This window comes from Danio rerio, chromosome 15 (assembly GCF_049306965.1).
Source record: "Danio rerio strain Tuebingen ecotype United States chromosome 15, GRCz12tu, whole genome shotgun sequence".
Classification (NCBI taxonomy): domain Eukaryota; kingdom Metazoa; phylum Chordata; class Actinopteri; order Cypriniformes; family Danionidae; genus Danio; species Danio rerio.
The window spans coordinates 7,411,507-7,438,303 of NC_133190.1; the positions used below are offsets into that span (position 1 = coordinate 7,411,507).

General features: G+C 36.1%; 1 protein-coding gene across 2 annotated transcripts in view; it reads left to right on the top strand.

Moving 5' to 3' along the window:
* Window positions 1-26,797, top strand: part of pik3cb (phosphatidylinositol-4,5-bisphosphate 3-kinase, catalytic subunit beta) — a 96,970-nt gene that overhangs the window by 36,828 nt on the left and 33,345 nt on the right. Inside the window, exons 4-5 of one of the 2 annotated variants that reach the window (XM_005157466.6) lie at window positions 21,803-21,986; window positions 22,096-22,324. In XM_005157466.6, the coding sequence (XP_005157523.1) occupies window positions 21,837-21,986; window positions 22,096-22,324 (379 nt within the window). In that variant the 5' untranslated portion in view covers window positions 21,803-21,836. The remainder of the gene's footprint in view (window positions 1-21,802; window positions 21,987-22,095; window positions 22,325-26,797) is intronic. The other variant, XM_073924378.1, reaches the window with a different exon arrangement.

A 26,797-nucleotide genomic window follows, 5' to 3' on the forward strand; every position in this document is an offset into this window, starting at 1 on the left:
TTGAAACAAACCTTTTACCAATGCACATAAGTGGTTAACTACATGCATCAAACAAGGGTTGGGTCGATAGATGATGCTGAGCTGGAATCACAATCACTCTGCCTATTCATGCTCTTCATGCGTCCCACAGAAAAAAGTGATTGACATTTGGTAGTTTGTGTGTAATTTATATTTATTTTATCTTTGTTTGTTGGTTTGTATCTTTATATACTTTATATTATTTGGTTATGGGTGAAACAAAGACCATGCGAGTCAGGTAGTTGAAACAATAGCCTACAAATAATTATTTATAATAATTTATTAATAATTAATTCTTCAACGCCTACGACGACAATGCCATCGTCCATAGCGGTGTGTTTCACATTAGACATCATACAATGTTAAATTGGTCAACATCCCCCAACCCTACATCAAACAGAAAATATGTTATTTTTAGCAATTATGCTATTTATTAAAATTAATTTTAATTACAAAAAAATATTCCACAGATCCAACTAACCACATGGGAAGAGTAAGATAAAACTAGAACCTAAAGTTCATTGATAAACTTTGATGTTGGCTTGAGAAAGTCAAACGTTTATGGCATTCTTAGGTGGTTGCTAAGCAATTGCTAAATGGTAATGCTCGTGTACATGTTTGATCAAATGCTAATACTTAGTAGGCATTCCTAGCATATGTTATTGCATTTAGATAATCATTCATAGCATGTAGCTAATCGTTATTAGCACTTGGCTTCCATTATCATTGTTACCATGCAAAGTACACAGGAAGTCCCATTTGCTAGCATGAGTCAAACAAGCCAATGCCCAGGTCCCTAGGATGTTCTGATGTAGAGATATTGCTATTTTTTAATGGTTGCTAGGTTATACTGTTTTATTGCTATGGGGACATTTGACAGGTTAGTGATGATACATCAAAGCTTCTTGGCAATATGAGTGATCTAAATCAACCCCGATGTTTCTATGACAGTCTTTATGAGTGTCAAAAACTGGACTTGAACATTATGTATTCCTGGTGTTGGGTTGCGGCTGGAAGGGCATTCGTTGTGTAAATCAAATGCTGGATAAGTTGGCGGTTCATTCCGTTGTGGCGACCCCTGATTAATAAAGAGACTAAGGGAATGAACATTATGTAAAAATGGCTTGCTGTATTTTTTTGAAAATACAATGCTTAATAAGTGTGAAGGTGATACATTCAATAATGGCTTGCCATATCAGTAAAAAATATTGAGTTTAAGTCAAAAATGGCTTGCCACATTTTGATTAAAATAATGCTTAAAATGATTTATTGGAAAACTAAAAGTCTGATAAACATTAAAGATATAGCAACAAAATCTAACGCATCTAAATACAGCTTTTGGCCAAATTTGGGGCTTGTATATTTTTTTTATATGTCCGGATTATAAACATTTAATATTTAACATTTTTTTATTAAAAAAATTATAAGTCTTACAGGCATGAGGAGATATAGCAACAATCTTAAATGCAGAAAGCACATTTTGACCACATTTGGGCCTCGTGGCATGAATGGCCTAGGAGGAGATACGTTTGTTTTCAAGGACAGAGTAGCATAACAGTATGTTGGCTTTCTCAAGCCAACTTAATAAAGATAGACACTCATGTCCAAAGTTGGCTCTGTTTATAAGAGCACTTCTACCATTCTATTTAAATTAAACTGTTACAATGTAGACTGTGCCAAAGCAACTTAACATAAATAACCTCAGTAAAATGAAACTGCTTCAGTCCAGCTGTCAGAAATTTTGTTAAATTTAATTCGGTGAAATGTAATGCCGATTCACACCTGACTTCAGCGTCAATGCTTGATGGAGGGCGTGTCTGAAGTTGGGACTAACATTGTCATCATAGCAGTGTCAGCCAATGAAATTAGTCTGCAATCAGCTACTGTCTGAGCTGGGGTATTTGCTTAAAGTAATCTGATTGGCTGATGCTTCCGTTGGGGCCTAAAGTTGAGAATTTTCCAACTTCTGCTGCGAGGATCTTTACATTCACGGTTGAAGTGAACCATTCAAAGTGAATGGGAAGCATTGATGCTAACACCCCATGTGAATGGGTTGTAAATGTCACTGCTGAAAGCCCAAACACTGAAGAGCAAATCCAGTGATTCACAGCTCCACAAGTCCGAAACCTAGCAAGCCAGTGGCAAGGAACAAACTTCACCATTTGACGAAAGTGAAGGAAAAAAAAACCCTTAAGAAAAACCAGGCTTAGCTGTGCATGACCGGTTCTAATATAATAAATTTGTCAAGTAAATGCATATCTTTGATATTTAATTGTTTTGTTTTAATTGTGCAGTTGTAACACTACAATTACCTTTTCAACTTTTTATAAATGTAAAAACATTTTAGCAAAATCGCATAATTTCAGAAATGCACTGTTACACAAATACATAGCCCTATAAATACAAATAAAACGGAATTAATATTTTTATATATAAATATATATATACATAAATATATATATATAAAGTATATACAAGTATATATATATATATATATATATATATATATATATATATATATATATATATATATATATATATATATATATATATATATATATATATATATATATATATAGGTATATATATAAGTATTTTCTTTACTATGGCCACTTGTGCTTCAACACTGTCTTGATAAACCATGTTTTCTGCGCCACAGAGGAATGAACCGCCAACTTATCCAGCATATGTTTTACGCAATGGATGCCCTTTCAGCTGCAACCCATCACTGGGAAACACCTAAACACTCTCAGTCACACACATAAACTACAAAAAATTTTAGCTTACCTAATTCAACTACAGCATGTCTATGGACTTGTGGGGGAAACCGGAGTACCTGGAGGAAACCCACACAAATACAGGGGGAACATGCAAACTCCACACAGAAATGTAAACTGACTCAGCCGAGTCTTGAACCAGCGACCATCTAGCTGCAAGGCGATTGTGCTATCCACTGTGCCACCGTGCTGCCCCTGGGATAATTAGATAAAAATAAATGCATAATATTAGACAATGAAAGAGTTTTTGATCTTGCATATTAGCCTGTCATTGGGGACCCTATAACCAAACTATGAACTTTTATAATGCATAATAGGGGCTCTTTAATATAATTAAATCAACATAAAATACAAAGCCTTCTTGCACAGGAAGGAATAAAATGGACCTTCAATCCTGAATGACTGTCCAATAACACTGCCTTCAGATGCACTTATCCCAGACCATATTCTTTAACTAAGTTCCAACCCAGTTTTACCTCCAGGTTGAAAATCTCCAATTTCCTAGACATTGGAGATAGGTCCAATACATGGTAGACCTATTTTGGAAAAAAACGGACAAGGGAGTATATTCTGTTATTGCAAAAGCGACAAGCATAAAAAAGGGCGAAACTTGAAGGTTGAGAATTTGGTGCTCATAATGGACGAAAATTTTGTGGCAATTGGGATGTGTAACAAAAGCAATATCAACACTCCAAAGGATTTGTTTGGCGTGTTTGTCAAAACCAAGTGGCAACCTCCTGCTCTCCCTTGTAAAGCAAATACGGAAGTAACTGAAACTATAATTCATCGAAATTCCGCTAGTCCTGGCTCCACAATAGAGCAAATTTCTATTGACCCCGCTGTTAAAATGGCCAACTTTACAGCAGATAAAAAGATGTTTACAGGCTGGTACAAAGAAAGATTTTGGTTCTTATAGCTAATATTACACTTCATGACAACTTTGAGGGGGGTGAATGTTTTTATAACTCATCCGTTTCGTTTATATTAAGTTATATTAAATCTGCATAATTTAGGGTGTGGCCACTTGAGTGACAGCTAGGTCTCACTGGTCGCTGTCACTTAAACTCAGCTGATTCTGAATAATTAGCTGCTGAACTCGGCATATATATCATATTTTTGTTTTGTTTTATGTGGCTTTACACAGTCAATTGCCTTTTGGAATTATTTTGTACAATTAACAGATAATATGGCACTTAATTGTGCCCACAAACTATTCAAGTTGCCTCCATTTCCCAAGTGAGTGAAATTATATACTTTAATGTATTTATTTAAAATAAACTTTTTAAAATCATTTATATCATTTATAATTCTCTCTAGAATCTGACAAATTGGTTAGCTGTAGGCTCTAGAACAGTCATCTGAAAAGTTGTCATACAGTGTAATGCCTGCATTTCAAGAAGTAGCCTTGCATTTACTAACACTTTTCAGTAATTCGTAGTAATTTGCGTTTTCTCCAATAGAAAAACATCTTAAGAATAATGTTTAGTGGCTCAGTGTATTACAACAGATTTTTCAAAAGATTAATCACTTTATTAATAAAGTATAAAACCAAGCCCATGTGGTCAGAACACAAACGAGTCGCAGGTAATGAAGTATTAGCGTTTCTCCTAAAGAAAAGCCCATCTAAGCAAAATGCTAGCAGGCATCTGTAGTCCTGCTCACGCTCCACCTCTTTGCCCTTATTTGGTTACCCTCAAATGAAGGGATGACGCGCAAACAAAATGGTGCCAGTTGGCCATGCCCACTTGCAGCTTCATTTGCGCTCTTCAGAAACCTATGGGTGACTTCACGGATACTACATCCATATCTTTTACAGTCTATGGTCAAAACGCTCAACTGGGCTGGAATGCCCAATCAACAAGGTTTACCTTCTGCTAGAAGGAATTTATTTCAGATTATTTTGAGTGGAACATTTACACTTTTTACTCACTTATGTTGACTACCACCACATTAGGCAGTTGCTGAAAATTTTAGTCCGAAAGAGAAAAATGTCTAAAAATGGGACACTGTTCATGCAACTGATTTCATCATTCCTGCAGCTTTATACACTGTATATGAGGCACTGGGCTGGACTAAAGTGAAGTGAAAGCAGAGATAGAGCTCGCAGCGATGCGCAAGACAGACCCAACATGTGTTTAATCTGCTTTCGCTTCACTGTTCTATCTGCTTATGCATGTACCACACATGCTCACCGGAAAAGTCCACTGAACAGATGCCAGTGCTGTGTGAACATTTCTATGTAGTAACTCTTCCTGCTTCGTGCAGTAACATCTAATAAGAGGCTTTTAAAAATTCTAAATACAGGTGCTGGTCAGTTAATTAGAATATCCTCAAAAAGTGTATTTATTTGACTAATTCTGCCCAAGAAGTAAAACTTGTAAAGTATAATGTATACATTCTTTCCACACAGACTTGTATATTTCAAGTGTTTATTCCTTTAATTTTGATGACAACTAATGAAAGCCCCAAATTATACATGTACCCCATGTAGACATTATAGAAGTTTTACTTCTTGAATGGAACTAGTCAAATATATAAACTTTTGGAAGATATTAATATGATTAATAAATAAAGTGTTTAGTAATTTATATTACTAATTGACAATTGACTTTTGATACATTTACAGTGGAAAAACACAGCAAAATATCTTCATGGAATATGATGTTCCTTCCTTGTAGTTCTAATAATTTTTGACATAAAGAAAAATAATAATGGACCCAAAATAATTTTGATCCATTGAATTTTTTCACAGCCTCAAATGCCAATAGCAAAGCAGATGAAACGCTATACTAAGATCGCATCATTATGTATGAGCCACAAAATATGCAAAACATCTATAATAGACAGTGTGTTAAGGACGCTGGCAGTGTGCAGCTGGAAGCAAGACATTAGCATAGCTAAGAAATCATCGCTTTGAAATGACTGAAAGAGTCAGTTTAAACAGCTGGGCATTACATTCATCTGTGCATAAAATCTCGCTGAAGCACTTAGTAAATGTATGTGTTGTAACTTGCTTCTGAACAAGTTTTTGCAAAGTTGAGTACCTGTAGCTTGACTGAAATCTCAGATCGCTTTCATAAACATTAAGTAGCCCAGCTCATGAATAAGTAAAAGATCAATGTCACTTATCTTTTAGTTGTTTGTTATGTTGTGATGATTTTGGATGAATGTCAGCGCTTGTGTTAAACAACACTGAGGATTTAAAATGCTGAGAAGCAAACTCATTGGCTGCAGAGGCAACAGCAACCAGTGTAGCTCCAGCACTGTGTAGTCAATGACGTATGGTCAGATCAGATGACATATCAGAGTGTGTGCATAGACTTTCATGACAGAACTTTGTATTAATTAACATTTTGGATAAAATAGTGAAACTGCCATGAACTCTATGAACCTGAAATAGTGTATAGTGAAGTGTAAATAATTGATCATGGCTAACTATTGTAAGCTGAGAAAATATTATATACTTTTCCTTCTATGCTAATGAAGGACTACTGAGACAGTCCAAGCATGGGATGGGTCTTCCTGGTGAGGCAGAGTTCCTCACAGCTTTAAAGGGTCACGAAACACCAAAACACATTTTTTGAGCTGTTGACAGTCGTATATGTGTCCCACACTGCTAAAAACACTATTAGGACACCTATATTTCACTAAAAAGTGTAAATTGGTTGTTTTTGCGTTATTTCCAGTAAATTCGTACTTCCTGTTTGAAACGAATTTTTGAAGCTGCGTCACGGTCATGACATAATAGCGTGTATTCCAGTGTGCAGACTGAACGTCTGAGCCAGAGTGTGTCTTATTACGTCTTACAGTGTGTTGCTTTAATGCATGAGTAAGGCTTGGTTCAAACCAATTAGCGCGCTCTATTGTGCAACTTCATTAATATTCATTCCTGTCACCGCGTTTACGCCACAGAGACGCCACGTTGTGTTGGCAAAACAAGCGTGAAGTGTTGCTTTTATAGTTTGCTGCCATTAAGTTTCGTTTTCATTTTCTCTCTGTGAGAGCTTAGCTGGATCACGTGTGGATTAACAGTGTACGTGACGCTCGACAACAATAACTTGAGTGTCTAAGGAGGATTATTGTTTACCTGAGAGCTTTTCTCATCTGCAAACGCTGAAATCCGGATTCGCTTGTAACGTTAGTCTTCTCTTCATAAAGACTTGGCTCTAGTTGCTGGTGATTGTCCTGTCTCTACAGATTTGGTAAGTGAGCAACCAGTGCTTTTTGTTTAATCAGCTTGTTCGTATCGAATTAAGTTAACTATTGCACTGAGTGCAAACATAGCACCGCATTTTGTGACCGGAATAACACGCGCGGCTTTCTGAAGCTACCTGCTGTGTGCATCTAAGTTTCCAGGAAATGCTGAGTTTTTTTTTTCTCTCATTCGCCGTGCGGTATCAAACATTGCATGAAAAATACACGCTTAGAGCAGATCCTCGAATCAAATATCGCGTTTGTCGCGAGGGGCATGAATGAATTCCCTGAATGAAAGAGCCAAACTGCAGTTAAAGTCCAACATTTAATAATTAGGCAAATAATTCGACTACAGATGTCCATGTAGGTTAAACACCATCACTTTCTCATGTGTGTGTATTTTGACTGAAACTCGCGCATGCCCAAATAGACACTCCCACACCATCCCACTTTTGTTCCTCCGACACTCCCCCCTAAACAGAGCTGGACACGCCCACTTTTCTGACTTTTTTCAAAGTAGAGGTGTGAAAACACCCTGCTGAAACGAGGGGGTTTCATGGCCCTTTAATACACATCTCTGCCATTTGCTTACAGTGACCATGTGCTTTTCTCCATACACAATTCATCTGCTCGTGATCCTCCTTCAGATAACTTTGTCATGTTTGGTGTCATCTGACAGTTTATGACTTCAGTGTTGTAGTGATGAAATCAACAGAGGCATTGATTAATTGTATTTCAATCTATAATATATTTACTATTGTTGAGTCATGGCCTGAGGAGAGTATGTTAATGTACTTCTCCCCCACTTTATCTCCTCAACTTTGCTCTCATGTCCAGCTGGTTTTGGGGGTTGGTTTTCACTCATGTTTGACAATGCTTTGCTCAGGGTATAAGAAGGAAAGGTAACTGTTGATCTGGGAGAACGGCTTTTACTCTGCATCTCCCGCACACCAGTGCGTAGCCTCATATGCTAACAAAGGCAGTTTCACTGTCTTTGTTGCTCAGCAGTGCATGTGTTACAGCTAATTTATTTATACAGTATGTTAGTTTGTTTCATTCTACTGTCTGTATATTTAAACATGTAACTTAATGAACAACTTTGCCTGCTTTAAGGCGTAGAGATTCTTTCTCATTATCAATCATGATAACAAATTTAATGGAGTCAGATTAATTACAATGGAGTCAGATAAATAATGGATTTAAACATGCCATCCTTTAACTGCTTTCTGCTTCCGACTATTGGTTCAGAATAGCAGCGTAAGCTTCGAGCCTTACACTATGTTATTGTAATTAGAACAAATATCATTTGATATAATTTGAATCTTAATTTTTATGCATTGTTGTCAATAAGTTGTGTGTAATAAAAAAGGGTCAAAAGAGTGTGATTGGAATTAGATGCCTTACAAACAAAGCATGTATGGCACCATACTAGATCAAATAGCCAGAATGTGTATATTTATTGAAGTATAGATTTTTGAATAAATTAAATTTCACAAAAATCTAAATTAGGCCGTCATTTATTCACCCCTTGGATATTTTTATCCTGTATAAGTGTCTATTCTTAAACTGTTAACCTTTTTGTATTTGTCATTAATGTTATTAGATAATTTTTATATACAGTTTATAGAATTTTATAAAACATTTGTTGTAAATTCATAATACCTTTGTTGTCACGTGACCAGCACTTTAGTGATGTCGATTCATACTGAGCCATAGATATATACAACAGATATTGCATATGGACCCTGTGCATGTGTCAATAGCGCCGCCACATTTGTACAGTGCTCTCAGCACAAATGTCATTCAAGAATTTGGTGCTCATAATGGACGAAAATTTTGTGGCAATTGGGATGTGTAACAAAAGCAATATCAACACTCCAAAGGATTTGTTTGGCGTGTTTGTCAAAACCAAGTGGCAACCTCCTGCTCTCCCTTGTAAAGCAAATACGGAAGTAACTGAAACTATAATTCATCGAAATTCCGCTAGTCCTGGCTCCACAATAGAGCAAATTTCTATTGACCCCGCTGTTAAAATGGCCAACTTTACAGCAGATAAAAAGATGTTTACAAGCTGGTACAAAGAAAGATTTTGGTTCTTATAGCTAATATTACACTTCATGACAACTGAGAGGGGGGTGAATGTTTTTATAACTCATCCGTTTCGTTTATATTAAGTTATATTAAATCTGCATAATTTAGGGTGTGGCCACTTGAGTGACAGCTAGGTCTCGCTGATCGCTGTCACTTAAACTCAGCTGATTCTGAATAATTAGCTGCTGAACTCGGCATATACATCATATTTTTGTTTTGTTTTATGTGGCTTTACACAGTCAATTGCCTTTTGGAATTATTTCGTACAATTAACAGATAATATGGCACTTAATTGTGCCCACAAACTATTCAAGTTGCCTCCATTTCCCAAGTGAGTGAAATTATATACTTTAATGTATTTATTTAAAATAAACTTTTTTAAATCATTTATAATTCTCTCTAGAATCTGACAAATTGGTTAGCTGTAGGCTCTAGAACAGTCATCTGAAAAGTTGTCATACAGTGTTATGCCTGCATTTCAAGAAGTTGCCTTGCATTTACTATCACAGACTATATTTTATACCTTTGTTGATTTTATACCTTTGTTGTCACGTGACCAGCACTTTAGTGATGCCGATTCATACTGAGCCATAGATATATACAATAGATATTGCATATGGACCCTGTGCATGTGTCAATAGCGCCGCCACATTTGTACAGTGCTCTCAGCACAAATGTCATTCAACGCACTAGTCAAGACATTGTGCCAACGTGAAGATGCTGGACTTTGTGCTTTGTTTTCTCATTATTACACCTGTACACAGCACTAAAGGCAGAACATTTCATAGGTAAGATTTTGTTGATTTACATTTTTGTTAAGAACTTTTTGTGCTTACCAAGTAACGTTATTAATGATAATACAGTCACTTACTGCATTCACCATAGGGAAAAGTAGCATCAACTTGCACTAAATACTAGGCTTATGCTAGTTTTGTTGAATAAAATAAGCAAAAAATGCTAAAGAATTCTGACAACAAGATGCTGCCGTGCTAGAAGCTTGTATTATTGTCGGCTAAGTGAACGAGTCTTGCATAACAGGATTCATTCACAAACGAATTGCTCCCACCATCAGAATGAGAAGTGAATCCAGGAGAGGGGGTGTGTTTCAAGACACGGATTGGATCAAATTTAACAGAGAGGGAGGATAGTACATTTCCAAACACACACTCTTTGTCAGTAATGCCTGTGCAGTCACTACCCATAGATGTAGCAAAGGGATGTAAAATGATATTTTTCGTAATTTAAAATAATATTTGCAAAATGACCACCGGGAAAACTCCCAATTATGTATATATGTATGTATGTATATTAGGGATGGGAAGATTAATCGATATGTATCGATACGCGGTCATGCGCGTGCACGATGCGAGTGCATCGGTAGAGCAGCAGAGGAAGAATGAAATTTTGGAAGCAAATCGAGATGCATCGGTTTTTGCGAGATACAGCTTATTTTTTTAATATAGAATGTATTTTTTATTTATTAACAAGTGTTGTCAACCTGTTTTTGGTGCATAATTTAATCGACCTACATAAAGTAAGCCTTAGCAACGGATTTGCGGATGTGTATCAGGTGTGCGGATGAAGCTAGTGGTGCGCCCTCAGAAAGCGCGAGAAGCAAAACAAACATTTTATTCCCCACTGAGTTTTAAATCTAAAGTATAGCAACATTATGGATTTAAGGATGGACGACTTGACAGGACAGATGCAATTTGCAAAATGTGCCATACATGGGCAGTACGAGTAATCTGAAATCTCACTTGAAGCGGCGCCACGGTGTTGTTGTGAAAGCATCTTCCAGTGTTCCTACATCCCCGGCTTTCGCACTGCTTGATCTGTAGCTACCAGCTCCAAAAGTGGTGAGAAAAGCATTGCAAGTTTTTTTTTTCCATGCGCAAAAGTTTTGTGCGCTCTATGCCAATAACGGATGTTACTGCATTGTTCATCTGCAGGGCCGGAGCAAGCTGAACTGCTGCTCTAGGCAGAGGACGATCACGCCGCCCTCAACCCCAATGTGAAAACGAAAGTGACCGGTTATGAAAATGAAGTGACGTGTCGCGGACCGCTATTCTGCCGCCCTATGCGCTGATATAACTGCGGACGCGCAGGTGTCGCGGACCTCTATTCTGCCGCCCTATGCGCGGATATAACTGGGTGTTGCAGACGCCGCCCTCTCTATACTGCCGCACTAGGCGGTTTTAAACACCTCCTCCTGTTAATTTTTATTTAATTATAATAATAATAATAATATTAATAATAATAATGATAAAAATAATGGGTGTCACGGTGGCACAGTGGGTAGTTTGACCACCTCACAGCAAGAAGATTGCTGGTTTGTTATATTTTTATTAGCCTGTTGTTTACAGTGACAGTGATGTTTCAACGCAGCATAACACTGCTAGTTCACGACCTTAAGTTTTGAATAATCAGTGGCAAAATATATCTTTGTAAAACTTGTTTTCATAGTTGAAAAGTTAAATCACAATTCTTGTTGTGCAATGCTCAACCTTTATGTTGAAAGAGTGCAAATATATATATATTTTAATATATATTGCACTTATACATTCTGTTTATCTTGAAAATACTTAAATAATATGTGCTATATGTTCTAAAATGGCCCTCTACTGTAAACTGACACTCTGGCTCTGAGAGAAAAGCCAGTTTGTAAAAAAAGTCTTGGTTTTGCTTGGTTAATAAATAATCAAACTCATTCAATGGCACAGCATCCTCTTTCACATAATATCATAAACTTGATTTAATTAGTTAGTGCTGAATTATCGCATTGTATCGTGATATGGGTGTGAATCGTATCATGTCGCATCGCAATATGTCATAAATGTATCGCTAATATATCGGATCGTATTCTTTGTATCGAGATGGGTATCGGATCGGCATTATAGCTTAGATGCCCAACCCTAATGTATATATATGTGTGTGTGTGTGTATACCTAGCTCTGACACATTCCTTCATTAGACAGCAACAGGGTAGGTGACATCTTTGGCGAATGCCGTTGACAGTGATTGTTATTTTGATTTGAACATAACCCTTTGTTGCTTTGTTTTATTGCTGAGCTACAAAAAAAAGTCAAAAATTAAATGTTTTAATTAAATGTTGTAAATGAATCAGACTTTTAAAATGTAAAACATGTCTTGACCAAAAGCGATGCACAAGACATCGGAAAGCAAATCAAGGCAAAGGTAGGCGCAGGTCGACTAGTGTTTTCAGAATTACTCCATTGTGGTATAAATGAGATTATGTTTTTATTGTAATAATAAGTTTATTATAAAATGCTAAAAATTGTGCTTTAGTTCATATGATTTAAAGCAACATTTTCTAGCTATTTTTAAACAGTAGAAAATAAACTAGGAAATAACCCATGGCAAATTTTATGTTATACGATGTAATATATATTCAGTATGCTATATATTCAGCCTACATCCCTCAGTCAAGTTTTGTTTTTGGGCCTTTATAAGAAAAAGTTTGGGCACCCCTGTTCTATACATGCATGCAACTTTCGCTGGCTAGGAGCAGTGAAAATGTTTCCGATAACTAATGTTTCAGAGCACTAGCTCATGAAGTACCTACTTAAGCGAAGGACCAACATGGAGGATAAACCTCAGCTCTTAACAAATGGTGTCATCAGCAGAGAGAGGTCAGAGGTCTGAGATCACTAGTGATATTGAGCTGTGGTGGATGTGGAGGTTGGGCTTCCTGAAGCACTTCACAACAGTGTTCACAACAGAGTTATTATACGAGCTGTAATGTCTGTGGTGGACTGTCTAAAAGCATGCAAAGTGCACTTTGCTGCACTGACACAGCAAGTATCTCTCTTCTGTTTTTTTTTTTTTTTTTCGATTGTGCATACTTTATTAAACAATAGTAAAACAAAATGAAAACATTCTGTTTTATTAATGTAGACATGTATGTTTAACTTACCATATATATATATATATATATATATATATATATATATATATATATATATATATATATATATATATATATATATATATATATATATATTTTTTTTTTTTTATTATTATTTTTTTTTTTTACAAGGGTTTGTCTTTTGTGGTGAGCCATCTAAAAACATTCTAGCACACTTGTCCCAGTTTATCAGATATTGAAACATTGTTTGAATTATTTTCCACTCCTGTCTGGACACTTGTTTGTGTTGTCATGTTTAAGACAATTCTTTGCTTGTAAGGTGAGAGCAGAGAGGTGAGCAGCAGCATGTGATTCAGAAAAGTAAAGACATTGTCACTGAACGAAGCACTTGAGACAGTTTGGTTATGTAAAGAAGATATTTAATTTAGACTTAATTTACAATTTCTTAATTACATGTAAACATTATATTAATTATAAAGGTCTGTTTTTTTTTCTTCCGTAAATGTACTGCTTAAGTTAGACCAAGTGCGACCACTTTAACATCTGTTTATCACCAGACCAGATCTGGATAAGTACATGGTGATTTAACAAACTACATGTTTGGATGGGATGTAAGGCTGAAATGTAGATGGTCAAAAATGAAGCTGAGCACTGACGTAACTGTGATTCATCCTGTATGTCAATGAGGTTTATTTTACTATTCGTCATGTACTCCATAAGCACTGTTCAAATGTCTAATTTGCAGACAACTGAAAACACAAAACAGAACAAGAATGAATTTGTACTTCTTCCCCAACAATCATACCAGCGTCATTGTGATATTAAACTGCCCTACAATGTTAGTTTTATAGATATCTGTAATGCTCTGGTCATAAAACTCCAGTCCTGCCCACGGAGCCCTTAACTTACCACAACAAATTGTTTGACACATGCTCTACATCAGTGTTTCTCAACTATGTTGCTGGAGGACCACTAGCACTGCATGTTTTGGAAGTCTCCTTTGTTTATCACATCCATTACAGGTCTTTCGGTCTCTGCTAATGAGCTGATGATCTGAAATGTGCAGAGCTGGTGGTCCCCAGAAACGTGGCTGAGAAACACCGCTCTACATCAGTTTCTAGGGCTTTGTCTGAAATTACCCCATAGTTTTTAGCCACATGATTGAGTCATTCTATTATTATGTTGGCTTGAGAAAGCCAACATACTGTTATACTACTCTGTCCTTGAAAACAAACGTATCTCCTCCTAGGCCAATCATGCCACAAGGCCCAAATGTGGTCAAAATGTGCCTTCTGCATTCAAGATTGTTGCTATATCTCCTCATGCCTGTAAGACTTATCATTTTTTAAATAAAAAATGTTAAATATTAAATTTTTATAATCCGGGCATATAAAAAAATTATACAAGCCCCAAATTTGGCCAAAAGCTGTATTATGATGCGATAGATTTTGTTGCTATATTTTTAAGGTTTATGAGACTTACAGTTTCCAATTAATCATTTTTAAAGCATTATTTTTCTCAAAATATGGCAAGCCATTTTTGACTTAAACTCCATATTTTTTACTGATATGGCAAGCCATTTTTCCATGTATCACCTTCACACTTATTAAGCATTGTATTTTCAAAAAAATACAGCAAGCCATTTTTACATAATGTTCATTCCCTTGGTCCCTTTATTAATCAGGGGTCGCCACAACGGAATGAACCGCCAACTTATCCAGCATTTGTTTTACACAGCGAATGCCCTTCCAGCCGCAACCCAACACCAGGAATACATAATGTTCAAGTCCAGTTTTTGATACTCATAAAGACTGTCATAGAAACATCGGGTTGATTAAGATCACTCATATTGCCAAGAAGCTTTGATGTATCATCACTAACCTGTCAAATGTCCCCATAGCAATAAAACAGTATAACCTAGCAACCATTTAAAATAGCAATATCTCTACATCAGAACATCGTAGGGACCTGGGCATTGGCTTGTTTGACTCATGCTAGCAAATGGGACTTCCTGTGTACTATGCATGGTAACAATGATAATGGAAGCCAAGTGCTAATAACGATTAGCTACATGCTATGAATGATTATCTAAATGCAATAACATATGCTAGAAATGCCTACTAAGTATTAGCATTTGATCAAACATGTACACGAGCATTGCCATTTAGCAACTGCCTAGCAACTTTCTCAACTTTCTCAAGCCAACATCAAAGTTTATCAATGAACTTTAGGTTCTAGTTATTATTATTCTTCTAGCTTCTGTTCAGGGAGTCTATGGCAGCCCTATATGAACCATTTGTGGCATTTGCGCAAACCTTGGCACACTGATGATAGAGGACCGTCTGATCTTCGACCACAACAAATTTGGACTCCAACTCATAGTGCCACCACTTGTCTAAAGTTTCACTTATGTTTATCTTGTGAACCGATGTCTAAAGTCTAACTTTTGAAGCGAATGGGCTATTTTTTCTTTAAGCCGATTCAAATGCACCACATGACATCAATTTCTGTCATGACATTTTTTTTTTTTTTTTTTTGTTATTTCGAATGTTTTGCAAAACCTATTTGAACAAACTCGTCTCAGGCTGTTTGTCTGATTTTCACCAAAATTGAATCACATAATGTACAGACTACGCTGACCATGGAATTCAAGTTGATTAGACAAACCGTTTTCGATGACCTTGCGATCAAATTTAACATAGAGCTTGCACAAATTGACTTAAGGTGTTATCTCCGTAATGTATTGATATATTCACACCAAACTTGGTGTGTGTTATCACAACCATAGTCTGATGTGAGCTGCATCATTACAGGGCACTGCCCCCTTGTGGTCCAGAGATGCAAGAAATGGCTTTTTTGTCCAAAATTCATAAAATTGCTCTTTTTATTACATTCGGTGGAACATGCCAAGTCGAATGATGTCTGATGTTCCTAGGTCAGCCATTTTGGCCTAAAATTGTTATATTTTACGGACACATTAGTGAATTGTTATGACAGTAGGTTTGTGCCTTGGGGACTGTGCCCTGAAGGTGCTTAAAGTTTTGTCACAGCACCACCTTTTGGTCAAACGTTATAACAATATTTCTAAAAATGCTAATAACTGTTGACTAATTTTGCCTATTGTTACGAAACTTATCTTGATACATTCACTGGGTTATCCTGAGAATATTGATACCAATTATGCCTTAATTAACTAAATCTTCTGTCCGCCATCTAGCCTTAAGTCCAAAACCTACTTTTTCAAATTCCTCCAGCATCGTTTGGCTGATTTGGACCAAATTTGACTCAGATCATCTTTAGAGTTCTCAATATTTTTCATTTCTTTCTTAAGATTTGTCACTCATTTAGACCAAGATAATCGGTCATCATTTGTAGCATCATTAATGACTTTACATAACAGACCATTTAACTGACTCACAGGAGTTTTCCAAAATCTTGGTCCTGATGTCTTCCAGTCTCAACATGATAAACGATTTGCTCCTCAGTTCCTGAAGAACCAAAGAACTCTGGTTTAAAGTTTTTTGGCTCTTTAAAGTTTTTCAAAGTGTAAGTCGAAGTAGAATGGTGCGGGTCAAACAAGCAGGAATGTTGCAGCTGAATCGAGTGGTCGAAAGCACAACCCTAAAGGCTGGTTTATACCTCTCCGTGCTGTTTGTGTTGCTCTGCAATAACACTTCTAAAATGCTAGCTGGCAGTGATGTTTTTATGTTCCTCTGTGTCAAGTTTCTTCGAGGGTGTTTTGTTTTTTTCTAAATGCTACCATCATGTGCAAGCAGCTCAAACTCTCTCATTCAGAGGCGGGAACTGGTGGACGTGCAATAACTTTAATCATAAAGTAAACACAAAACAAAAGTTTATATTTGGAGCTCCTTCACAGGACTCGACACTTGTAAACTCTTGCTACATCGGGCTTGCGTGGCTTTTACCCCCACCCACACTCGTCAGCACTACCAAGCCAACCAATCACTAAGCTTGCGATACACGTCATTGCGACGTGTAGTTAAATTTTTTGAGGGGTGCGTGACAGTATATGCAACCACGCAAAGGCTGCACCGGACCAATTGCGTGCGCTTGACGGAGAATTAAAAATCAGTTTACACTCTTTTTTTCAGTTGAGCATTAATGATGTGCTGCATGAGCATGGTGATCAGTTTTTATGATCTTAAATCCAGAACTGCTGAAACAGCCGTCTCAGAACATCAAACCCAGAAATGTCAGGTTTCGATATCCAGATTTGGTGCAAAATTTATTCAGCCAGTTTTTTGGTTCATTGTCTGATGGAGGTGGTCTGATTATGGGGAAAACTTGGGGTATCACTTTATTTTGATGCTCCATTTGAGTATTAATAGACTGTCTGCTTAATATCTGTTGATACAGATGTTCAACAGCCGTTTAACTGACTATAACAAACTTTGCAAGTACATGTCAACTTATCCTAACCCCAACCCAAACTCCAACCTAACAGTCTACTTATAATCTAATCAGAATTTGTTGCCGTGTAGATGCAATGTAACTTAAATTCAACAACCAGACCAGAAAATTCTGAAGAGAAATGTTGAGACATGTATGTATTATTGTGGTGGTCAGCATGTGACTAGGGGTATTTGTGCATTTAGTATATGGGCGGAGACATCTGGGAATCCTCTGCGTGTGAAACAGCTAAACTTATTTTTTTATATCGATCATTCAAGTCACATCATTTAAACAACTAGTCTATGGAGACAAAAATGTCATGCAGCATGTCGGCATCTCGCCACTGGATCAGGAGCAGGATTTTATACATGATGACACGATCATGATGTTCATCAGGAGGTATTATTCCAGTATTAACCTCATTGGTCCAAATTTGACCAGGATTAATAGGGATTACTTTAAAGTCTTCCATGACTAAGATATAATAGTCAGACTATTACTCACGCTATATATACATAGAAAGAACCTGGAGATGGCAAACCCAAACTCTGTCATCTTGAGGTGTGACCTACATTGGTCTCATGGTTCAGTTACAATTGCGATTATTATGCCATTGATTCGGTTCAATTTGATATTTTTGTGCATTATGGTGCAATGACAATGCGTTTCATACACAATTTTATATTTTACTTTACAGCACAAGAATTCTTATATTAAAATATATAATTTTAAAAAAAAAATTTAAGCCTGTGTATTTGTAATACAATTTTGTCTTTTAATACAAGCAGTCAGATATATGACCTGTTCCTTTAATTTTACCTGCTCAAAGAAAACACTCTGCATCAAACAAAACTTAAAGACATGCACAGAACAACATGAGCATTGAAAGCAAATGAACAAAAATGTAAATATTATCCTGGTTGCTTTTGGGACGTTGTCGAGTGAGTTGTTAAACGTCTTTGATTGGCTCCACAGAAAGATCCGCGATTAGCTCTAATGCGCTGGCACTGTTCACCGATGAGTGACACTGATAAACGGCAGCGCCGATCTCAGCTGATCCATGATAGACGTGGTGGAGAAAACTTGCTCTGCAGACATGCTCATGTCTGAATTCACAAGTATAGCTTTAACAACGGAGAGAAGAGGAAACGTCACACCAGCAGGTCAAGAGAGAGTGAAAGAGAAATTGAATTTACTGCAGCTTTCTCTATGGCAGTGAAATAGTGTCACTATAGCAGATGTGTGTGTGTGTGTGTGGCATGACTGAATATGTAGTCCATTTACAAGCAGATTTGTAGTCCTATGTGTGTGAGTGTTTACCAGTGACATCTGGTGGTTAGATTGCTGGTGATCATGACAAGTACATAATAACCGGTTAGGATCTGTTACTGTACCGATACCGAATTGTCCGCGTCTGCATCGCGGTGCTTCGAAGAAACAATTAATTTAAACACCCCCACTGTCAGCTATATGATATTCCAGTACATTCTTATCATCATTCACCATTAGGAAAAACAACCATTTATGGTTCTATCTTCCTGAAAGGTGTCATCTAATAATTAACAATGATCCGACAGTTTTTTTTTTCTTTATCACCGAACACCATATATATTACCATATAAATGGTAACACCCATCAGTTATGTGGTCCGTATGTGTGATATAATTCTACGTGATATGATGATCTTTCACGGATAGTTCTAATGCTTAGTAAATTTCTTTCTTATCAACTGACACACACACACACACACACACACACACACACACACACACACACACACACATGGGAGAAACACACAGTGTAGTACTGTATGAGGCTAAAGTAAAATTGAAATGTTTACAGTGATAGTTTATTAATATAATAAATTATCAAAGATTACAATATTATATAATGATTGTATTTTTATTTATAGTTTATTCAAAATAATATAATTATAATACTTTATTGGAATAATTAAAATATAATAATGGTTCTAATAATAGTTGGAATAATTTCATTATTTTGAATACATTCTAATAAAAGTTGGCATAATTTAAATAGTTTGATTAATGTTACAGGAATCATAATTTAATTGATTTGATTATAAAGTGGATGTCAGGATTCTGCCACTTTAGTCTTGTTAATTCTTGTTTTGGTGGCAGTCTAGACACTAGTCCTGTCATGTCTTGTAGGTTGTGCGTGGCTGAAGTTTTCTCGGGTCGATCACTTATATTTCCTGTCTATTTCTGTCTTCAACTTAGTATGAGTGCCGTCTTGGGATTTTTTTGCAAGTTTTATTCGCATCTTTGAATGGAGAGAGAGCTAATGAGACTCTTTAAGCTCGCTGTCGGAAGGAATGAGCCTAACTGATCAATCTTGTTCTCTACCTCATCAATTTCCTGTGAGCAATAGTTTACAGTAAAACATATATATATATATATATATATATATATATATATATATATATATATATATATATATGTGTTATTGTTTTTACAACAGTCGTCTAACTGCACAATGTTGCCCTAAGGCAGGGGTGTCAAACTCAATTCCAGGAGGGCCGAAGCCCTGCACAGTTTAGTTCCAACCCTGCTCCAACACACTTACCTGTAGGTTTCAAACAAGCCTGAAGGACTCAATTAGTTTGATCAGGTGTGTTTAATTAGGGTTGGAACTAAACTGTGCAGAGCTGCGGCCCTTTTGGAACTGAGTTTGACACCTGTGCCCTAAGGCAACAAATGAAAAACTTTTATTTTAGTATATAGACAATAACAAAAAGTGTCTTTTCTCAAGCAAATATGCTTCTTAACATATCCATACACATCACACATATTTGTAATGTACTGTAAAGATTTTTAGATTTTAATATGCTAAAAAGTTAAATCTATCTTATATTTTGCTAGCAGTGTGCTCAAGCTTGCTATGGTAACAAAAATGGCTTTTTTGCCTCCAGAGGACAGGTCAAATCCACACTCACCTGAAATTTCATTGGTCATCAACTTATTATTAGACTTTTTTTCTGATATTTTATTTAAAAAAATATAAAGGGGGGTTCGTGGGCCAAAAAATTTGTTTGATATAAAAGGGGTGGAAATCCTTCCCTAAAGGAGCAGTGCTTAAACTGGAAGTAATCAATTATTTTGACAGTACCTTACATATATTCTCTCTTTCATATTTTCCTAATAAAACAATATATATATTTTGCATAATGGCCGGTTATAGGCTTTATATTATTATAATTTTTTTGTTAGCAGTGTTTTAAATGGAACAACTTTTATTTTGACGTTATCCAAGAGAAATGGAAATCATTGCTTACTCAATGAAATGGGTCATTAAACATAACATATCACAATGACACAATTTTTAAAAATGTTTTACAAAAATTTACATCGAATGATGCTAAAATCTTTTATTTTGTTGTTTTTTTTAATTACTTTATTTTAAGCATTTATATATATATATATATATATATATATATATATATATATATATATATATATATATATATATATATATATATATATATACACACACACACACACACACACACACACACACACTGAACAAGAACAAACATTGGCTCGTATTTTAGACAAACAAAAGACAATATAAAAGAAAACAACAAAGAAGAGACAAAATAAACAAAGAAAAAAGACACACACATCATAGTCACAAAACATACAATCAAAACTAGTGAGGATGTATAGCTTAAACCTCAGAGGGGTCACTGGATTGCTCTTGAGATGTAGATTTGTCAAATAAATCAAGAAATTGACCTCAAGTAGTCAAAATTTTTCTCGTGGAGCTAGTCCGTAAAAATCTGAGTTAAAATCTATTATTTTGTTGAAAAACAAAACTTTTGTTATACAAGACAGCTGAATGTGAATGTGCTTAGAATTTCAGGGACGCTTTACAACAGAACAGAAAACTTGTGAACATTCATGTATAGCCCCAAAGCATAGTCATTGAAATTCCCAGTCACAGAAAATTTCAGAATTTTGCCTGGATATCAGACTGAGCCATTTATGTGGAGGGGTAAAAGGCAAACATTTGGAAATTTTTATTTTATCAAATTGAATTGTTTCTGTGGTTTTGTTCCCTGGCATAACTAAAATCAATATTAGAAATATTTACAGAACAGGGGCCTGCATAGTGTAACTATAGCATGGTACTATATTTTGTGGGGCCCCCTGGGCTGTGGGGTCCCTATAATTGTCACCACCTTTCAAGCCACTAGCGATGGTCCTGCTTCTGCTCCTCTCTGCCACGCATGCAGATAAGACATGACAGTGCACATTTGATGTCATTACTTAATGCTTTTAATTTAAATAGTTCCAATGGCCAATCACAAATTGCCTGAGTAGCTGCAAGAATAGAGGCCTTTCTACTTCAGTTGTTTGCTTTATTTTGTAGCTAATTTGAGTTTGTTTTGATTTGTGTCGAGGTTCCCATGGTTTGGCTTCAGTGTGTTCTCTGCCATGCCTCCCGCAAAGACAGATCAGCTGGACTTGTGGGCGGAGTCGGGGTTAGATGGAGACGACCAGGTTATGGTGGACTTCCTGTTGCCCACTGGAATCTACATCCAGATGGAAGTCCCTCGCGAGAGTACCATCCAACACATCAAACTGGTGCGTATGTGGTATAAACAGAATATATATTACGGATGCTTATTTGATTTTATTTATTTATGATTTAAAGAGAATTCATATGTATCATTTTGTTTTTGCATTTGTGTAGCTATTATGGAAGGAGGCGCAGACATATCCTCTCTTCTCATTGCTGGGGGAGATGGAGGGTCACATGTTCGAATGCGTGAACCAGGCAGCAGTGCACGAGGAGCTGGAGGATGAGACCAGGCGACTATGTGATGTGCGACCATTCCTGCCTGTTCTCAAACTGATCACACGTAATTGTGGACGTGCAGAGCGCCTCCTAGATTCCAAGATTGGAGTTCTCATTGGAAAAGGTGACGCATATGTACATAATCACACGCATAATATTATGCTATACTTTTAACATGGTAAAATTCCAATTAAATAGAATTAGACAATTTGCAATTTTGGTTACACTTTATTTGAAGTGAAGCCGTTCACTGGACTACTGAGCAATATTAATTAATTACATGCACTTATTATAAGATTAATGGTAGAATGTGGGTTAGGTTTAGGGTTAGTTACATATCATATTTCATTAAAATACTATAATAAGTGCACTTTAAAGTTTTACCACAATTGTTATTCCTTGTCTTTTTCAGACTACAATGGAATATAATTGCTTTTGTCTTACATTGTTTGATGTGGTTATGATTATCAAATTAATGATTTATGAAGTACAATGGAAAAAGGCAAAGATGGTTTAGTAAAGGTCAAACTGTATTTTAAAAGGATTACTATTGTTAATATGGCTGGATACAATTTTTAGAGCAATGCATTGTTTAAACATGTATTGTTTCAATGAAAATGGTGCCTTATGGCAACCTCTGATAAAAGAAGGGAATTACCCGAAGAAAGAGTGTATGCGAGTTGTGTGAGTGTTTAGACGCATTGAAACATGTGTCTTTATATATATATATATATATATATATATATATATATATATATATATACACACAGTTGAAGTCAGAATTATTAGCCCCCCTGAATTATTATCACCCGTTTATTTTTTTTTCCCCAATTTCTGTTTAATGGAGGGAAGATTGTTTCAACACATTTCTAAGCATAATATTTTTAAAAACCTATTTCTAATAACTGATTTATTTTATCTTTGCCATGATGACAGTAAATAATATTTGACTAGCTGTTTTTCAAGACACTTCTACAGCTTAAAGTGACATTTAAAGGCTAAACTAGGTTAATAAGGTGAACTAGGCAGGTAAGGGTAATTAGGCAAGTTATTCTATAACGATGATTTGTTCTGTACACTATCGAAAAAAAATAGCTTAAAGGGGCTAATAATTTTGTCCCAAAAATAATAAAAAAAAAAATGTTAAACTGCTTTTATATTTGTCGAAATAAAACAAATAAGACTTTTTCCTGAAGAAAAAATATTATCAGACGTACTGTGAAAATTTCCTTGCTCTTTTAAATACCATTTGGGAAATATTTAAAAAGAATAAAAAAAAATCAAAAGGGGGTTAATAATTCTGACTTCAACTGTATATAAAGCCAAAGTCAGCTTTATTGTCAATTTAACCATGTGTACAGGACATACAGAAAGTCAAAATTGCGTAACTAAGACCCTCAGTGCCTAACATATACTATTAATACAAAAAGTAGAATTTTAAAAGGAAATTAAAATAAATAAAATTACTCATATAATCTAAAAATAATAAATATAAGTAAAAGATATTTTTTTAAACAATACAATTACACTTAAGGGTGTTTGGCAACGAGTGCAAACTAAAGTTTTGCAGAAGCAAAACAGTATATAGTGCTAAATATTAGTGTATATTTTTCATTTACTCATAATGCCATTTCAATCCTTTATGAATCTTCATATTATAAGAAAACTTGACTCAAAGAATTGAAAATCGTATTATTCAATTTAATGTGTGAAATTTTATTATAAAGAAAGTGCCACCTTTAATGTATATGATTGTAAGAATCAGCGTAGACTTCAGTGTAATGCTGATTGTTTGTTTGTATGTATACAAAGTATGAATCATGATGGAACTATGAGATGTCAGGCAAAGCCTGCAAGGGTTACACTCTCAAACACTCCACTTGCATTACTCATTCATTGGATCTGAAACACACATGCACACACGCACACACACACACACACACAAACACACACACACACAGTATGGGCAGTCTTTCTTTTTAGAGAGGATCAAATGAATTTTTAATGCTCTCTAAATGTCATCATGTGTGTTATCAGGAAGCCATTTGAAACCTTTACCCTAGTGCTCTGTCTCCCAACAAAACACTCTGATGTCATTTAACAGAAAAAGACAGACATTAAAGGAGTAGTCCAGTCAAAAATGAAAGTTGTCCTTTACTCTTCTTTAGTTTATTTAAATAAACAAAAAAGTACACAGTATCACATTACATAATTTACTCAACATATATTATGTGTAATATTGTTTCCTTGTTAATGTTACTAGTTCATTTAGGAAATCACAAAAATGTGAACAATCAAACATTTAAACAAATGATTATATGATGTTTATAACCATATCAAGTACTGATATATTGTCTTTTATAAAAAAAAAAAAAACTTGGATTTTGGAAAAAGTACCACAAGTAAAATGTGTTTGGGTACCAATCAAGCAAGCCTTTAAAGCGGATATTAAAATTTTCATAGTTGCAAGAGTGTCAATGTTATCTGTGACTGAAGGATTCATGCTGTGCTTTTCACATAATTTCAGTTGAGAAGTTATCCATGTTATTCAGTGGATAAACAGCAGCGGTATGTTCTTTGTACATTGCTTAATTGATCAAAGATGATTTGGCATATCCTGGGTCTTTTAACAAATTAGTTTTTGTGTGTGTGTGTGTGTGTGTGTGTGTGTGTGTGTGTATGGGTGGGTTTGGGGGGGGGGGGGGGTGTATGGTGGTTGTTGGCAAATTTGGTTCTTCAAGGTTGCAAATCAGAGTAAAATATTTGGATTAATTGATCTTGTATTGCTGCATGTTTAAAAGGACAAATCAATCAATCCACAAAATCATGATCAGCAATGCAGCAATTGGTTTAAGGCAAGAAAGTGACAATCTGATTATAATCTGATACATAATGTGATCAAAGTGTGCATTAGTATCTAAAAGATCCATGTTGGAATCGTAAAGTATATTAGTACTCATTCATTTATTTTTAGTTGGCTTAGTCCCTTTATTCATCAGGGGTCACCACAGTAAAATTAACCACCAATTTATCCAGCATATGTTTTCACAGTGGATGCCCTTCCAGCTGCAACCCAGTACTGGGAAACACCGATACTTTCTCACATTTATACACATACCCTCTGGACAATTTCGCTAATTGAAATCACCTATATCGCATGTCTTGGAAATCCACGCCAACATGGGGAAAACATGCAAACTCCACACAGACACACCAACTGACCCAGCCAGCGCTCAATCCAGCAACCTTCTTGCCGTGAGGCGACAGAGCTAACCAGTGAGCCACAGTGTCGCACCTAGCACTTATCTTATCTTATTAGTACTTAAAGTGAACAGGTTTTTCACCAAAAAGTCTTTAATCCCCTTCAAAAAGTTATCTCCCCGTTTTTGTACCTTTATTTCGGAGTGTAGATTACATAATTGTTTTCATTTTTAATTTAGATTTTGTTTGTTTTTGTAATTTTTTTGTAACAATATTACAATATTTGATTTCTCCACTGTCCAAATTGATGCAGTATTGGTTAATTGGATAAACTAAATTGACCAGTGTGTGACTGGCAGAGCGTGTGGAATGGCAGTATTGGGGGTTGTACTCTCAGGGCTGGGTTGAAGCAGGAAGGGCATTCGCCGGTAAAACAAATGCCACAGGCTGAAGGCTGATTTATACTTCTGCATCAAGCACATGCGTATGGTCCGTGTGGTCGCATAGCTATCGTTGTGGCTGACGCTGACGTGCACCTATCAAAAAATGTAACTATGCTTCACAGCAACGTGTAGCGCAAGCTCTGTGACTGGTCGGCTTGGTAGCGGTGATGAGTGTAGTCAGTGCTGAGAGCCGCAAGTCTGTTGGATCGATCGTTTAAAAGTGTCAAGTCTTGTGAAAGAGCTCCAGATGAAAACTTTTTGTTTTGTGTTTACCTTATGATTAAAGTTGTTGCACGTTCATCGGTTTTCCCTTTGAATGAGCAGGTTTTAGCTTCTCGTACATTAAAGGTTCACGAAACACCAAAACACATGTTTTGAGCTGTTGACAGTCGTATATGTGTCCCACACTGCTAAAAACACTATTAGGACACCTATATTTCACTAAAAAGTGTAAATTGGTTGTTTTTGCGTTATTTCAAGCAAATTCGTACTTCCGGTTTGAAACGAATTTTTGAAGCTGCGTCACGGCTATGACATAATAGCGTTGTATTCCAGAGTGCAGACTGGACGTCTGTGCCAGAGTGAGTCTTATTACGTCTTACAGTGTGTTGCATTAATGCATGAGTAAGGCTTGGTTCAAACCAATCAGCGCGCCCTATTGTGCAACTTCATTAATATTCATTACTGTCAGAGTGTAGACGGCAGAGACGCCACGTTGTATTGGCAAAACAAGCGTGAAGTGTTGCTTTTATAGTTTGCTGCAGTTAAGTTTTGTTTTCATTTTCTCTCTGTGAGAGCGCAGCTGGCGTCACGTGTGGATTAACAGTGTACGCGACGCACGACAACAATAACTTACGTGTCTAAGGAGGATTATTGTTTACCTGAGAGCTGTTCTCATCTGCAAACGCTGAGATCTGGATTCGCTTGTAGTCTCCTCTAAATAAAGGCGCGTC